Source organism: Adiantum capillus-veneris, chromosome 1, assembly GCF_014529385.1.
Source record: "Adiantum capillus-veneris isolate H3 chromosome 1, ASM1452938v2, whole genome shotgun sequence".
NCBI classification, from domain to species: Eukaryota; Viridiplantae; Streptophyta; class Polypodiopsida; order Polypodiales; family Pteridaceae; genus Adiantum; species Adiantum capillus-veneris.
The window spans coordinates 95,211,802-95,230,348 of record NC_140931.1 but is presented as its reverse complement, the minus strand read 5'-3'; the positions used below and the strand labels follow the sequence as shown (position 1 = coordinate 95,230,348).

General features: G+C 41.9%; 1 protein-coding gene across 1 annotated transcript; it reads right to left on the bottom strand.

Moving 5' to 3' along the window:
- Window positions 1–18,017: 18,017 nt before the first annotated feature.
- LOC147465211 (uncharacterized) lies at window positions 18,018–18,472 on the bottom strand. Its single transcript, XM_086511328.1, has one exon. It carries the CDS (start codon window positions 18,451–18,453, stop codon window positions 18,049–18,051), a length of 405 nt encoding a protein of 134 aa, XP_086367454.1. The 5' UTR covers window positions 18,454–18,472; the 3' UTR covers window positions 18,018–18,048.
- Between the last annotated feature and the right edge of the window lie 75 nt (window positions 18,473–18,547).

Below are 18,547 nucleotides of genomic sequence, written 5' to 3'. Positions count from 1 at the left end.
TGCACAGCGGCACATCCAAAACACTAACGGACAACACCAATGTTATGGTGCAAAGGATTTTGAATGTTGACCCACATGCAGGAGCCAAGAAGGTTGTGTTTGGTAAAAGAAATTATAAGTACAACACTTCTTCGCAACAACACCAACGAAGGAATTTTAGGCGAGCAACAACTATTTACAATCGCCGAGGAGTTGGGGCCATTGGTGCAACATAATTGGTATGTGCATTTCCTACATTCTTATTTCAATGCAAAACTATGAACACTATGAATGTTGTTAGATTTCAAAGGTCAGTATCTAGTTACGAAGAGGGGTTGACAAAGAATCTTTTGGCAGTGATGCACTCCTAAAGTTGAAGCGAGACTGCACATATGAATTTTTCCATGGAAGCATGTTTCCTAGTCAAGGTACGGAGGGGGAGAAATGTTATGTCTTCAAAATGTCCACAATTGGTTAAGCATCCGGTGTTGACCTAGTGAACCGAATGAGACAAGACAGGGATGGCGATCTTCGACGTGCGTGGATCCAGTTCGATCACACCATATGTGTTAATGATTGGGTGACTATGGTCTGTCATGTCTATGATCCAAGGTACATGGCGCACCTTGATAGCATTGTGGGTTGCCTTTGACTCTCTCTCTAACAATTTGTTTGCAACTTGTGAAATGAAACAGGAAGACATGGAAATGCAATGTCTATTTTGGGAGTGCCTCAATGATGTAATGCTATCATGTGGGTGTGACAGAGCTAATTTCTTTGGCTTTATGGCAGATGAAACAAATTGGAATGCAGTTCGAATTGTTTTTGATGGTGGAGACAAGACCAATACAATGAGCGATCGAGAGAGTTTTTGTCTTTTCCATTGGAAGCAGAGCTTGCGTCAACACACAATGAAGTATGTGGCGCAAGCTTCTCAACAAACACACAAAGAAATGTGTGAGAAGTGGAGGCAAGCACCAACAAAAGAGGCTACAGTAGTAGAGGCTTGTCTGATACACCAATGGTGGGGTAACGGTCATTGCATAGACCGTAACATTCCATACATGGATTCATGGCTTAGTTGGTGGGAAATTCGTATTGCACATTGGGGTGGCATTATGATGTGCGTAGAAAGAAGCTCTGATGGACCAAACACTCCACGCACAAACCTTGCGGAGAGCAAGCATGACAGCTGGCTAGCAGGGGAGGGTTTTTGTAAACGCATTTCATTATATGATGCATGTACAACCGACCTTAAGCTTGCAAATTCCATCTTACAAAGCACAAAGGTCATTTCATACAGCCATGGAAAACACATTGGGAACGGTCCATTGATACAGAAGCATTAGAAAATTTCGGATGGCATTTGGAGGGCCTTATAAGAAATTGTATTTCTCTCTAGAAACTTTTTCTAAAATGCACTTGCACTTGTGAGTACGTCCAAAAGGACAACCAGACACTCTAAAAAGTAGATTAATATTCCCAATCGTCCTTGAAAATGGCCACTTTTTTAATTTAATGCGAGCCTCTTTTTCAGGAGGCAGGTGCGGCGCGTTCAATGCAGCTTACGTCATCAATGGAACTTGAAAAGTCACAAACTGTCAAATAGTGATAAATTTTGAGGCTTTTGACACCAACAATACGTCCGAAACGCCAAAATACCTTAAAAACGAATGTCTACTTGTCTCGTTCCGACATCAGGAGAGGCAAAAAATGTTAAAAAAACCCAAAAAATGGGCTTTTTACTTAAGGCACGTGAGGAGGCATTCTAAAATTCAAGAATGCCCCCCTGCACTCCGTTAGTACAAAGCTCCTTTTAGTGGTTTTGGACACTTATCTTTCAAGAAAGCCCCTTTTTAAAGGTTTTGACATTTTCCTCTCAAAAAGCTCCCTAAAAAGAGGAAAAAAGGGTCCTTTTACTAACGGCGCGCGAGGAGGCATTCCAAAATTTTGGAATGCCCCCTCGTGCGCCGTTAGTAAAATGTTCGTTTAGGGGTTTTGACATTTTTTTGCCTCTTCGGATGTCAGAGCAAGGCAATTAGATATTCATTTCTAGGATATTTGGGCATTCCGGACGCATTGACAGTATCAAAAGTTTCAAAATCTTTCACCACTTGATAGTTTTGTGACTTTTTGAGTTCTAGTGATGACGTAAGCTGTATTAAATGCACCGCATCTACCTTCTGAAAAAGATGCTCGCAGTAAATGAAAGAGTGATCGTCTTCAAGGACGACTAGATTATTAAATGAGGAGAGGGACACCTTTTATATTTTTGTTAATATCAATCTTTTTTTTTACGTAACGTAGGCTCTTCTCTCATTGGAGGAGCTTATTTTTCTCTCTTCCAAAAGGCCCTCCAAAAGACCTCCGAAATCTCCTAATGCTTGCGGAACACCATGAAAAATGTCCCAGTCAAGTAATAAGAGCACTGAATGAGGCTACCGAGGGCACTCCAATGTATAAACAACCGACTCCATTGACACGAGATAAAGAGACATCAAGGAAAAAACGCAAGCCAAATGAGGTTATCAATGTGGAAGATGATGCATCGCATAGCCTTGAGTACAACTCGGTCAACAAAGGTCGCAAGAAGTGTGGAAGACCTCGTAAGATCAACTTTGCACAAAAAGAAATATCGCAAACCCCAAAAACAAGTATAGGTTTGGGTGGGCAGTATGTAGTAAAACGCAATGTCAATGAGGCAATGTGGGCTATAAGCCAAACTCCACAAGGTAGTAGAGTCACATGTAGCGGCACGCTGGAAAGGGGGAAATGAGAAAAACCACCAGCACATAAACTTGATGCCTCTATATAGCTCAGTGATCTCACATCACCCCTATCCCCTAGCAAACACACATCCAGATACACAATCTGCAAACAACTAATGTCCAAGCCCACACCCAACCATCCCAGACTATATGCACTCGATCACAAAGCATACAATGATAGCTTCTGCCTTCGAACCTTCAAAGCACTATATTCTGCATCTCAAAAGTGATTGACACAGAGACTCTTGTCCGATCTCTCACATGTGCAACACCCACAAATATGTAACCCTCTATCCGCCAACACACATAGCCTTGCACAATCCCTTGTACATAACACACTCACACACAAACCAATCACATGTATTACAAACGAGAGGGATACACTCAAATGCTATACACATAGACCATCATAATTTTGATACCCTTGGCTTTGATTAATACAATATACTTTGATGCTTTCAATAAAAAGGTGCCCTCTCCTCTCTCTTGGGCCTCGCAAACTCTTCTGTCGATGGGACTTGCAATAGACAGCCCTTCGTCTTGCCTTATGGGAGCTTCGATAATCCCGGATCGATTGCCCTTGGCCTCTCTCATGGCGACCCTCGGCCCTTCACCTTCTCTGCAGCATCTGGCCCCTCCTTCCAGCAACCTCGAGCCCCTAGCTAGGTGCCTTCTGTAGCGGCTCTGCAGCCTCCTCTTGCCTTCCACTGGCCCTCGCGGCCTCGTCAACTGCAGCACCTCCTCGTTTTGTACTGTAGCCACCCCGTGGCTTTCCCCTTCTCTGTAACGCCTCCCACCTTTGTAGCACTGCCCTGCAGCCTTCTCCTGATCAGTAGCTCGGCCACCTTGCCGTCCAATGCTTAGGTCCCTCCCTCCTGTCTCACGCCATCACTGGCGGCCCAAACACAACGCCACCTCCTCTGCAACGCTGCCCTTGCAGCCACGCCACCACACACGCTCTCCCCTGGTGACCCTGTCTTCCTCCTCTGCTAGGCCAATAGCGACCTCGCTATTGGTCGTTCTCCCTATCAACTGGCCCGACTCCCGGCTTACTGCAACTGGCGTCCCGTTTTGTACTCACCTGGCGTGCTTTCCTTATGCAACTGGCCGTCTTCTCCTTGCTTTTTATGGCGGGCTGCTCAATCCCGATATCCAACTCTAGCCCCCTCCTTCATGCGCTTCCAGACATCTGTCCCGCATGCCATGCCATGCAGCTCACCAACTTGAGCCCTGAGGGACCCAAAAGCTCCGCCACCTGGTGGCGCCACCCTTTCTCTGCAATTTCGAAACTGGTTCTCGTTTTTTTTTTCTTGCAAAGCATGGCGATAATTTTACTTTGCCTTATATAGCTTGCGGTTCCCACCCGAGTGCGACCTCCTTGCAGTTTGCCTGCAAACTGCTATGCTTCGACTTCCAGCACTTCCATAGATCGACAGAGTTTGGCTGTACCAACGCCAAGAGGAGGACGAAGGTGTGGAAGCAGTATTGCAGGTTCAAGCATTGGTATACCAGTCCCATCTTCTGAAGGATATCGAAAGCATCCAAATGGTGTGGTGCACCAGTGGTTTTGGTTTTATCCGGTTGAACCGCAGCCTTAGCATCCACCATACACTTGGCCCGTGCATGTGGGCATCAACCTATCTGAGGATGAGGTGCAAATATTGCACGAAGGGGGGTATCAAGTGGAGTTCAGGAAAGAAGGAATCTCTAATGTAATGCCAATTGTTCCTGCACAAAATATGACCAACTCTCTCCTTTCAAGTCAAATGATACATCCACTCCTTAAGGCAGTGCACTAACCACAGTGCGAGATGGTGTGCGTGTACGGTATCGAACTTCCATTTTCGAGGATGTTGCTCGCAAGATCAGTTTAGCAGTAGCGCTGAGAGGAAAGGTCGTAGAAGAGATATGTGCGGCAGATGGTGTTAAGGAGGTCTTCAAAGTAGAGACCAAAAGTGAAGATGGTCATGTCGGGCTGTACAATGTTTGTATTTGCAACCAACCATCATGCACATGTCCAGACTTCATGGAATGGGTGTCAAGGCAAAAACCATATCTTGCATGTGAACATTTGTATTTTATTTATCTGCGTGTGCTAGCGTTAAGCCAAAATGAGAACATCTTTATCCATCAACCAATTCTGGCAGACGTTGATATCTTTAGGACACTGAGCCGAGGCAGGACCTATCCAGGCATGGATGCATAGCATTTGTCATTTCTCACTTTTTGTATGTCAATTCACAAAATGGACAACTCTACCAGGTTCTAATTTTATCTTATGAGGGCCAAATTTCAGTACATTGTTTTGCAATTTTTTTCAAATTTGGAAAGTGGTTGTTTATGTGTCACATCGTGAATAAAGTAATAATATACAATGGCTATAAATTGGCATTGCTTGAATTATTTTTGTGAAAGCGTTCACTAGCTATCGTAGTGCACTTCTCTTACTTTTCACGATGCCCGACGATCTTGAGAATAAAATCAAGTCTGCGTGGGATGCCATGGAAGTCTTTCCCAACGGAGAGGCGTTATATGGAGCCGACTAGTTTACAGAGGCTCTGAAGGCAACAATCAATGTGTATTGCCTCTATTGTTGCCGCATAGAACTCAATATGCGGACCTTGCTCAACTTGAACAAGAAGGGACAATTTGCTTTCTCTTGCTGGAAGAAGATTGGGCTCATCACAGAGGAGGATGAGGAGCAAATGACGCAGCAGCTAGGGAACGTGGTGAATCTTATTTTTCCACTCAAGGTCAACACATCTACCTAAAACCGAGCCTTTCAAAGATAAACGCTTCTTGCCTATGTAATGCAAGTTCAATAAAATGTAACTTTCTATGATTAATGGATGTTCTTGTTTCAAGTACCCTTGTCTCTGTTTTTTTTTTAACAATTTGAAAGGTGGAATATCTTTGTCTATGTCTCAACCTCCCTAATACCTCATTGCCTATCTCTACCCTCTCTCTCTCTCTCTCTCTCTCTCTCTCTCTCTCTCTCAGAGATAGAGAGAAGAAAAAGAAGGAGTGGAGACTAGCAAAATTGCACAAGAGAGATAGAGAAGGAGGAAGAGAGAATCTTTTTAAGAATTTTCTCGCCTGATTCCTAAAAAGTGCTCACCAAAAATTTCTCGCCTGGAAATATCCCTCGTAGCACAGTGCCTACAACAGTACCAACAAGTGTGTATCAATCATATGTACTTGTTTCCCATCATGCTCATGTAGCTCCTACACCCCCAATTTTTTCGACAACTTACACTCCACAACCACCCTATCCAACCCCTTATTCTAGTGGAGCTGTACCAGCTGACATTAACATGTCATTTTCCATGTTTGCTAGGCCTAGGGCCACACATATGAACTTTGGGCCATTGCATGGCACAATGTTGTACGAAGCCCGAGACCCAAAGACCACCCCTATGACAAACCCAACTCCAACCCCCATTCCACATGCAATCTCATGAGCACCTTCTTCCACTATACTTGCTCACTTGGGTGACTTGGCAACATTTTCTCAAGCTATCGGTGGATCTATTGCTGAAAATATACATAGCACACCTGATAGAGAGCCTAGAAGCAAGGTAGTATAAGTGGCCAAGTTCACACAAAAATTTAGTGGAGACAGAGATGTTATGAAGAATATTGAGTTATTTGAACACGTATGTGATTCCTTGGAAGAGCACAATGAACTACATAAGTGCAAGGCTTTAAGCTTGACTCTAATGTTAAGTACGGAGGCTGATTTACCCTTGTAATGTTTTGTATTAAAAATGCACATTTGTAAGGCCCCCGTTATGAGAAGAAGCCATCGTGTGTGAAGAAAACTCACTTGTTGGAATATTATGGCCGGCCAGTGGTCAAAAAATGGCCGATCGGTTGGCCGGTGGCCGGTAGTCAATGGCCGGTGGCCAATGGCCAAATTCAAAGGCAGACTTGTCTTCTCAAGGGCAGACACAGATGGGCGGATTGGAGAGTCCAATTTGGACTTGTCTACACAAGGGCGGCTACACACGACTGCCTTTCATGAGAGAGGGCAGCCCCTTTTGGCCTATAAAAGGAGACCATTTCTACACACATTTTAGTATGTGAAGTTGATGCAACAAGGTGGGTGTGAGGTAGTGAGAGTGAAGCAAGGCAGGAGCTCTATTAAGAGTATAATCGCTTTGTAACCTACTTCTTGTTTGAAGTACTAAAGCCATTCAGTGACTGCTTTCCCCTGGATGTAGCCCACAATGAACCACGTTTATCATGTGCTCTCTCTCTCTCTCTCTCTCTCTCTCTCTCTCTCTCTCTCTCTCTCTCTCTCTCTCTCTACTCTACTCTACTCTACTCTATAATCTCTTGTGTGTGAAAATTTGTCTCTCTTCATTAAGTAATCTACTCAAATATCTATTTAGCTACGTCCTATTTCCTAACAACTGGTATCAGAGCCAGGTTTTCTTGTAGCAAAAGTATCTGAAGGAAAGGATTCCTTGAATTTAGTGGGAGTAATGGTGGAGGAAGGGAAGTTCAAGATCAAAAAGTTCAACGACAAGAACTATCAACACTGGAAGATGAAGATTGAAGACTATCTCTACCAGAAGGACCTTTATTTGCCACCAGGCAGGCTTGCAAAGAAGCCCGCAACAATGGTAGATGAAGCATGGATTGTCCTTGACCGAAAGGCATTTCGAACAATCTAGCTAAGCTTGGTGTCAACGGTGGCCTTCAACATTTTAGAGATGAAGACCACAAAGGACTTGATGAAGTCACTTGATGGCCTCTAAAAACCATCGACATCCAATAAGGTATTTCTCATGAAGCGTTTGTTAAATCTAAAGATGGCAGAGAATGGTTCAGTTGTAGAACAGCTAAATGACTTTAACACCAACATAAGTCAAATTTTATCGGTGAAAATAAATTTCAATGATGAAGTGCGAGCTCTCCTTATACTATCGTCTCTACCGTATAGTTGGGGCAGCCCTGTGATGGCTGTAAGTAACTTTATCTCTGGCACAAAAACTCTTAAGTTTGATGATGTTGTGGGTGTTCTCCTAAGCAAGGAAATGCAAAGGAGAAGCACAAGAGAATCATCAAGTGTTGCACTGTCAGTGGAAACAAGAGGAAGGCCTAAGGAGAGTTCTAGAATGTTGGAATTGCGGCAAGAAGGGCCACATCAAGAAGGATTGCTAGTCCAAGAAGAAGAAGGAGTCGGAGTCTCAAGACAACACGTCATCATCGGAGGCCAATGTGGCAGGTAAAGTAGAGGAAGATGCTCTAATTCTCTCATTAGATAATGTGTCTAATTCTTGGATAGAAGATTCCAGGGCTTCATTCCATGCGACACCACACAAGCAACAATTCCAAGATTACACCAAAGGTAATTTTGGGTATGTATACTTGGGAGATGATGAAGCTTGTGAAATTTTCAGCAAAGGTACAGTTTGTGTCAAAATTGCTAACGGAAATTAATGAAATTAACGAAACGCTTCTCCAAGGAGGGAGCAATGTCATGCCAAGGGCAATGCCTAGTGGTCAAGGATCGGGCCCAAGGGGCCGACTACAAGTGTGGATAGGGAATGAGGCCCAATGGGGCTATTTAATGGGCGGTTGGGAGGGTCATTATTGCTTTTCACAAATCAAGTTGGCACCAATTAAGCCATAATTTACACTTGAATGTGTGCGCTTTGCCTACACATAGGTGCATCCGAATACACACAAAATTGAACCAATTTTGTTATGTCTTATTTTCAATTAAAATCTGCACCTAATTTAGCAATTAAGTAGGTTAATGCACTCACATTTATGTTAAGAATCACGTCAAATTTCCACTCAATGCGACGACTCCACCAGGGTGTGTGTGTGTGTGTGTGTGTGTGTGTGTGTGTGTGTGTGTGTGTGTGTATGAATGTACTCCCAAAACTGCTTTGACCTACACACACCAACACAAAATCTTATGTGTAGCTTCCATTTCAAAATACTTAAATACATAAGATTAATGAGCACACATCCAATTAAAGATTAATGAATGTGTAGCATTAAATGCATATGCAATTAGTGAGTAATTAGAGGGGGTAATTAATGAAAAATACCTTAATTACACACTAAAAATCACTCAAATCTTCATGAAATTTTGGCAATTTTGTTTCAGAAGAGTGATTACCAAGCCTCTAATTAGGCACACACACATGTAAAACACTCCAATTGTTAACGGATTAGTGTGAAATTAGTGTGTACAAAGAGGGAAAAAACGCAAAGTTTGTCTACAAGCTACCCAAAACAACTCCTATTGCCATTCCGACAACCAACACCAAATCCTAATGGAAGTTAGGACTCAAACCATCACACGGGTGATCCTCTTGCTTAGACACTCAATCCCCCACAATGGCACCAATGTTGGCGGTCATAGCATAGCGCACAACCCACCGACATAATGTCAATCTGGTGGATTGGAACCCGGCTAGTGCATGGAGGAGTGGATACACCTAGTGTGATGGAATGAGGACTCAAGGGAGAGGGAAAAAGCAAGAGAAACAAAGAGGGAAAGCTAAAAGATCCATATCTACACACATACACACACACACATTATCTACATGATACAGAGTGGTTGGATCTCTCGTCTGGGATGGGGGAGGGCCACACACCACACACACACACATATCTACATGGGCATACGCACTCCTGGATAAATGGTTCACATACACACACCCACACAATCTTCTCTCTCATAGTAAATCAGAGTACTGGTTGTTCAAAGAGTGCTCATATCTATTGAGAGCTTCTTGACACGACACATTTAAGTATACCCCGTCCAATATATTGCTAAAAAATCTCACATAGAAGGATTAGAATCCTGCCTTTACCTCGGCATATACGTGGACACAAGTGCTAGTAAACTAGTCCCCTCTTCTTAAAATGTGTCCCTACACAAGGCTTAACATACACGCCCTTTATGGAATAGCGTTAATTCTCCGTGCTTGAGTTTTCTATAGTAGTATACGATATGAAATTCCGGCTTACACAAGTTACCTATACCTTCAATGAAAAACTGATTCCAGTTTTCTCTATGTAACATTTTGAGAATGCTACCTACCTAGGTATATCTAGAAACATGTTACGTACTTATATAAGTTGTCTTTGATATTTAGTATCTTAGCTTGTAGGCCTAATATCAATAATTCCATTGAAAACAAAAGTTAGCTGATACTAATAATACATATCTATATCTGCGACCTCATATATGAATCCAGGTGTGCACCGTATGTGAGGCATGCCACTTGCAATTAAATGGCTCGGCATTAAGCCTTTGGTCAAGCTCTATTTGTGATGATCTATATGTGGTTCTCTCTACCACTGCTCTATGTGTTGGGCTACTTTCCTCATGTGCTTTGCTTTACGTGCGAGTGTTACCCACCCACCCACACACACACACACACATACCCTTATGTGAGCTTCACACAATGTCTCGGGTGCTTCTTGGCATGCCACATCTGTCTTCAATCATCTTGGACTTGCTTGCAAGAGATACCCCTCTGCTAGCACATCCAAATGTAGTTCTCTAGTTCTGCATACCCTATCAACTCACCGCACGAACATGCAATGGGGTTCTTGCATGAAGGATGATCGATGAACTCTCACCCTCTCTCGATGTGTCTCTTTTGGATTTGGCTTGAAAAGATCGGCTCTCTCAATGGTCATGCCTGAATTGTGACAACTTGCTCTCTATCTACCATAAGGGCAATATTCTACAACTGTCTACACAAGTAGGTACCCATGCACCTATTTAGAATCTGGTCAGGATTGATGTTCATGATTTGTATAGTGTATTTTTTCTTGAAGAAACTAATGTATCCTGATATTACATGTGAATATTGTTTCAGCTCAATGCTTCTAAAAGTTGGGAGTTTTGTAGGAAAATTGATTTATGTTGTGCATAAGAAACATAGAAACTATATTTATCTCATCTATGGTACTGTGGGTTTGTCAAGATGTCTTCGCCTTAAACATACCTTGGAGAATTTGGAGAAATATGGAACCATTATTTAAGAATAGCTCGTTCTAAAGAGGAAAGGTTGCCCAAATTTGGTTGCTGTTCCGTGAGGATTCTGGCATATCATGAAGTATTATGATAATCAACATAAAGTTAACTGAATTTTGACTTTCTTGGGGACCTTTCGAGGATATTTTTTATTATCTAACATTGAGGTTCTTTAGAGAATAATGTGGAAATGAAAAGTATAGATTGTGGTGACTTCATTTGATTAATTTTCTTTTAGTGCATTGAAGTAGCTATGGAATATTCATGATTGAGTTTTTCCTTCCCAATGGTGGCATCTTTTCTATAAAAAAAAGCATGTATGTCAAATGGTAATGTACATTGATACTTGCTAAGGTTTATTTGAAACAACTGGTAAGCTGTAAACCTCCCATGGAGGGTCTCATTGTTGTGAGATGGCATTAAATGGAAATTTTGAAAACTCGTTCAAGTTTCAAACGAGGCCCAAATTTAGTCTAAGTGGTCCATATTAGTTTTTTTACCTTACCTACTTACCTTCTAAGATCTTTCTCTCTCTGTTTCAAGCTGGTAAGCAAACGGTAACTTCTATCATGAACACAGGGAGCTAGTTTTAGCTTATATGCACACCCAACCACTATGATACTTGTGGCTTAGGTAGATCTCTGGCATAATTCGTAATGACTATTGATTCTCATTCATGTTTGAACATATGTGCTATATTGGATTGTTGAAAGGAAATGCTTGCAAAGTATCTTAGTATTAATTCCTTTTTTGAGTTACAAACAAGATACTAACAAATTTTTAAGAAGATGGGTATATCAGCTAGTAGCATGCAGGTATACTACTAGTTTTTTAAAAGTCTATCAACCAAAATCTCCATCACAAAAAAGAATCAAGAAGAAGCCAAAGGGAATAAAACAAGTGTTAGTATCTAAAGAGAACATCAAAGTCAAAGACCCAATTTGGATACATGAAGCTCAAGTTCAACATCAACAACCAAAGGTCATTGGGTGGTTACCATCAAATGAGTTAATCACTACTCAGGGCTACTTCCAAGGAAATGCTAATGTTTGGGCCAAAAATCCTAAAGTAATAGCTTGGACCTACCCACCTCAACCGGCAAGTCCTACAAAGAACAAGACGCACTATCAACACAAGACAAACAACTCAAGCAAGAGAAAGAACAACAGCAGAAGGCATCAAAAGAAAATCAAAGAAGCAAACAATGCGACAAGTTTGGGTATCAAATTTAATCGCTAGTGAAATTACCCAAGAAAGACAGATGAAGCAGTGGATGATTCCAGTCAAGCTACTCGAAGCACAAGGATTTTATGAAAGTAATACACGAATATGGTTACCAAAAATTGTAGCTCAACATGGAACAACAAAGATCAATCAAGAAGCACAAGGCTCCACCCAAAGGCACACAATCAATAGGAAGAGCCAACTGCCAGTAACCACTGAAAGTGCTAAGAACTCTAGATGGATACCTCATCTTCAGCTACAAAAGCAAGGATTTTACAACGGACATCATCAGGTTTGGATACCGAAGCATAGTGTCCATCAAATTATAGAAGAAGATAAAATGCCAAAGACGACCACACATGGACCAAAGACAAGGTGGGTTCCAAAATTGCTAGTGGAAACTCAATCACAAAAAACCCACACATCTAAACAATCGCTTCTCATGGAAATTAATGCAAAGGCTACATCAAACCCTACCAAAGATAAAGGACTTGTTTCACAAAGCAGTGTGAACATACGACAAGCAAGTCAAGAGGAGCCAAATGTTTCCAACCTTCTCAACAAAATGGTGGCATCCAAAGACCCAAACAATGGAAGAGGCCTAAATTTCTAGAACTTATGGAATTGGGTTTCTGGCCTTGAATAGGTAAGTCCAAGTCGCCATTAAAAATACATGGCATAAAATTCAGAGTCGGGCAGCTAAGCCACTAAATGAGTGAGGGGCTAGTCCCAAAGCTTCATGTAATATTCTCTGTGGTATAAGCGTCTTAGCTATTCTAGGTACTGCTCAAGCTGAAGAGTTGAGCATATTTATGTTGTGTCTCTCATGGTGGTATAGGTGGGCATAAGAGTCGAAGTCATTGTAGTATAGTGGTGAAGTGAAGGAGGAAGTCCAAAAGACACCCACACACTCAGCACAGTGAGGTTTGAGTGGACAAACTTCTACATTGAAAACCCTTCTTGGAGCAATGGAAGCTATTGAGATATCCTTTGATGTCACATGTGCTGCATTTGTTCCTTGAAGCACCCATCAACTCCATCTCTTACACTACATGCTTTTGTTTGACAAATTTCTCGTATGCATATAGAGTGTCCCATAATTGGCACTTGCATTAGGCACTCTTCCTTTGTTTCTCCCAAGCACTCACCTTGCATGACAGGTACTTCAAGTCCAAATGCTCAACTTTAATAAGAGCGTATACCAAAGACGTTTTTTTCCCAACGGGTTTTTTCCCTTTGGTCATCCATGTTTTAAGACCCTAATCTAGAAACCCTCATCTCATCGACTTCTTGTATATATTCCTTCTACATCAACAATAAGGAAATGGCTACCCAAAACAATCAACGACGACTTGGAGCAAAAAGTGCAGGTCTCCATATGCTTATCAAGAGAATCTTTTATCTCCAAGGTCGATAACAAAGCTCCATCAAACAGTGGCAAGTCAAAGAATGGCCTACAACAACAAGCAGTGAAAAATTCCGCAAGAGAGTCATTAACAACAATCAAAAGTAGCTCACAGAGTGCTTCAACATTGGCTACCTATTGTGAAAAACTAAAATTGCAATGGACCTTGAAAGAAAATCCATCAGAAAGTTCATGCCACAAAGAGGATCAGTTCTACAAGCTCAGACACATCAACATCCATCTGTACGGTGGCCAAGACTGACAACAAAGAGAAGACTGAGCAATGAGAAGAAAAGTTGTCTCGATAATCAAAGATCAAGTCACATATCAACAACATGACAGATATGAATCACTCTAGGAAGGGGGAGCATCATCAACGCGACAAAGCACTTCCCAAGCTGAAGACCAACCTTGAAGACAAAGCTAAACACAACCCTATGACAAGACTGCACAAGATCGTGTCAAGGGACGACACGATTTTGGAAGAGGGGAATGTTAAGAGACAAACCAAGAACGGTGGCCAGACACGTAGCCGGACACCACATTTATAGTTTATTATTTTGTCGAGCTAGTATAGTGATACTCTGTGTAAATCCTGATTCCAGAGTAGCAGGTCAATTCCCTGAGTTGTAATGCTGTCATGACATTTGTTAAAGTCCATGTGAACTAGCCATTGACCATTTAGAATGCCCTAGCTATAAAGGTCAATAACTTTAATGTGAAAGGAGGCTTATCTTTAGAGAAGAAAGGAGCTCTGAAAATGTACGCTTAAGCTACAAAGCTGCTCCAACTTGTAATCGACCTTTCTAGTGATTGGGTAATCCATTTTCAAATCCGAAACTTGCTTTGTGTCCCTCTTTCCTTGCTTTTTCAGTTAAGTGTAAGAATTGTGAGTTTTGTTGAGGTTCGTGACTACGTGTTAGTGAGCCTAATCCTCATATTTGAGTGCCTAAATCAATATTTTTAGTTGTTTTGACCATAGGAGAGTGTTCTTAGACCATAGGGCGGTTGGATAGTTCTGTTGCAGTTTTCAAGACCTTCTTCATGATGGATCGTGATTTTGGTACCTTGTCAGATTGCGACCAGATTTGGTAGGATAGTGCCTCTAGGTGTCGTGGACCTCCTCCTAAAGTTTCGTTACATTTCAATTCCGTTTGAGTGCGGAAATGACGTGACGACCTACAGTTGTGAGAGGACATAGGAAGATTTCCTTGATCATTGAGTGTTGGTTTTCTTGTTGAGTTGGTGTGTTTTCTTGTTAAGGTTCACTTCTTGAGATTGACGATCTCAAAGAGTCTCCGTGCCCCATCCGAGTCACTTCCATGAGTATTGATATTATGTTAGTACCAAAAAGCTATGCTGCAGACGTCCGTCGCGACGACCCGCTAACACATAGTTTAATGTTTACGACAATGGAGATCTATCTTTTGCAATCTTAAACCAAATCATTCACTAATGAGCTAATGAATAGAGGCATATGTGTTCAAGAAATGATAAAATCCTAGTTCTATCATCTTCAATTGAGGAGAATTCATCTTCTTATGAAGAGTTGCAAAAGAAATTGCTTTTAGAGATCTTTGCGAGGTTAATTATGGGCATTTTGGGAATTTATCAAAATTGAAGGAAATTTTGGAATTTTTTGGCCGTATATGAGGGGTACATTGGGGGTATTTTGGGGCTTTCCACATATTTTGGTAAGTTTCCATTTAATAATATAGCACGAAGGTCACCTGTCCCATCACCCACACGGTGTCGTGCGCCCCGCCAGCAAGAAAGCATGAGACGAGCTCTTATCAAGTGATGCAGGTGAAGCATCTGGGCTTGCTTTGTTGTGCTCTTTCTCTTGCTCTCTCACCTCCCCACCTCTCTCTTCCATAAGCTCATCTACCAGCCCTGCTCCGCCCCTTGTGCGCCCTTCTGCTTTGATGGCGGCGTTGTTTTGCATCTCGTTGTCCGAAGGCGTCGAATGCATGGCTTGGCACATGGAGTGGAATGAACAAATCAGGGCATCAAGACCGGTGGACCACAGTTGCAGACACCAAAAGTTTGCGAGAGCGCGAATAGCACGGACTACATTTTGTTCCCACGAGCACGACACACCGGCGTGCAATTGTGGAGGCAGTTGTATGTGATATAATATCTTGTTTACAAAAATTCCCACTGCTAGAAAAATACATTTTCCTTAATCGGTGAAATAAGGGAAAACTTGAAATTCTCCCGATTTTAGGTCAAAATTTGAAGCTTTTGTCAGTATAGTTACACTAAACACTGTGTAAATTTTCATGTTTTTTTACAATTTCAGGCAGATAAAATACACTAGACCCTAGGTTTTTTCTAACACTAACAATCTTAATTGAAGTAATGGTAGAGCTATTCGTGCAATCCTTATTGTCCGCTTTCCACCAAAAGCAAGCAAAATTTTGATACTCACTTAAGGTTTACTTTCTTTCAAAACTAAGCAAAAAATCGATACATTGTATTGATTTTGTGTTTACTTCTTAAGTGAAAATTATTTGCTTTTAGCTTAGTTTGCCTTAATTCCCCCCCCTATAAGGACAATTCTTTACCGGTCTTTCAAAAACAATATGGCTTGAATCACATGTGTACACCCGTATTCCACCAAGTAGTCCGTATAAACAAGCCTAGGCTAATTAGTTAGCATAAAGCATAGCCTTGAGTGGACCTTCATCTTACATAAATCTACAACTCTTTTTGTGCAACTGCAAAATAAGTGTACCATTAAAATCCTTTGAGTTTTTGAAGGGAAGAAGCCATTGCAAACCATACCTTCTTCTTTTTTTCCCAAACCAACAGTTAGAGTGAGAGCCATGCTCCCACATACTCTTTAAATGTGCCATTGCAAACCATACCTTTTTTTTTTCGAAACTCACAATAGTCAGTGGGTATATAAATTAAGAAACCACCAGTTACAGTGAGAGCCATGCTCCCGCATACTCTTTAATTGTGCCATTGCAAACCATACCCTTTTTTTTTCCAAACTCACAATAGTCAATGGGTATATAAATTAAGAAACCAAAACAATTACAGTGAGAGCCATGCTCCCACCAACCCATGGTATCAAAAAACATCCAAGTCACAAAGAGCTAGATACATCAGTTTTGATAAAGGGTGCGGTGCCACCCTGTACCTATACGTCCTTTCTAGCTAAGGTAAACACAAACTAGCTTGTAATTGATAGATTGATAGTGTTGGTCTTGAAACGTTAACAATATGGATGATAAGATCCCATTTATGGACCTCTGATCCACCTGCAGAATTGTCGAGTTGGATGGAATCTTTGTAGGTTAGAGTCTCAATGATAGGATTGCCATGCATCTCTTGCATTCCAATTGGTTGGCACTCTATCTCTTTGATTATCTCAACCGACTATCACAAGCATCTTTCATTGGCTTGATGGGTTCGAAGGAGGCTTGGCATCCCCTTGTGAGACAAACAGCTCGTCCCTTCAACCACCTCCTCGCAAATCACCTCCTAGTCATTGGTCTTTCCTTTTGGCGGAGTGTCATCCGCAGGGAGCATGACATTCCTGGTGACACGCCTCCAAGTTAAACTAACCACCGGATTACGAACAGCTTTTGGCTCGAGGCAATCCCTAGCAAAGTGACTTATTCTACACCATTTGTAGCAGGCATTTGGAAACGAGGCAAATACGAACTCTTGTCGAAAGGCACCAAATCTACCCATATGAATGTCCAAATATTTGGGAACATCAGCAAGCCCATTGGGTATTTTTGCCCGCGAGTCCTCTCTGCTCGTAAGCTCGTCAGCACAACTAAGCCAGAGAGTGGCCCTTGGGTCTTATTTAAAGGCCTTTGGCCATGGAAAAGCAATTACATGAAAGCTTCAAACTTGAAAGCTTTAGGTCCCAAAAGCTGGCAACAAGAAACAAAAAATTATGTACGTTGTGACACATCAACATGCGAGTGCAAATTGCAATGTCCCATACAACTGCCTGCCAGCCTTTTTAATCTCCTAGCATCTCTTGGGGCCTTGTCAACAGGTGCCCATAAGTTGGAACAACTTATAACTTTGGGTCTCATCAATTCAACATGCCACGTCCTCATTTTGTGCCACAATCCCTAGCAAGGTGACTTATTTTGCAACATTTGTAGCAAGCATTTGGAAACGAGGCAAATACTAACTCTTGTCAAAAGACACCAAGTCTGAACGTCCCAATATTTGGGAACATCAGCAGGCCCATTGCAAACCATACCTTAACTTACAAATGGAGAGTTTACAAACATAAAGAAAGACAAAATAAAGCACAAAAATAAATGAACTAACGAACTAAGTTACTATGCAGAGGAAACCGAAAGATATCAAAAGAAGACTCTTAACTAAGTTGTTGACCAAAAAAGTTAGAAGCTAGAAGTTACATAGAACTAAGTGGGTTTTTCAGATCCCCACTTTACTTATACCAGCTCTTCCGCTTCATGCTCATCTCATATCTCATATGAGGCCCATAAGCCTTGTTCGACATGCTCTCTTCAATTCTTGCAATCTTCTCCTTCGCCATCGCCAACTTCTCTTTTTCCATCGACAACTTCTCTTTTTCTTTCGCCAACTTACCTGTAAATGGCAAAGACCACGCTGCAGAGAGTTGTTTGATTTTTGCACAGCTGTTCACGACCTCCCTTTCATACGCTGAAAGCACCAGAGCCGCATGGTATTCCCCAAAGGTACAGACACTCCTCCACATCCAAGTGATGCATATCTGGGTGGGTACTGATGAACTTTCTCAGAGCCTCCCTTGCCTCCTGCGGGCTTGGAGGATAATACTGCACAAGTTTAGCTCTGATACTGGTATCAGAGTTGGAAAGTAGCCTGCTACTCTGCTCGGATCCCACAAGGATGACCAGGATGTCCTTTTGATCAGCTTCTGTCTTAGCCCATGAAACAAGCTTTAAAACATCTGCTTGATCCAGCTTACCAATATGGTCAACTATGAAGAGCAGACGCTTCCGTCTAAGTATTTTGACCCACCAAGACAAGCTGCTAAGGGTTTCCAATCCTGACGCTGGATTTGAGAGTATCCATGACATAAAATTGAGAGACAGACTATTGTACCTTCGATCAATACTTGCCCGTATGGCTTTAAAAGAATTTTTTGCAGCCTTATTGACATAAATGGTTGCC

Bases quoted from the DNA above. Each gene is read 5' to 3' on its own strand.
- LOC147465211 (XM_086511328.1), bottom strand. From the start codon at position 18,453: ATGTCATGGATACTCTCAAATCCAGCGTCAGGATTGGAAACCCTTAGC.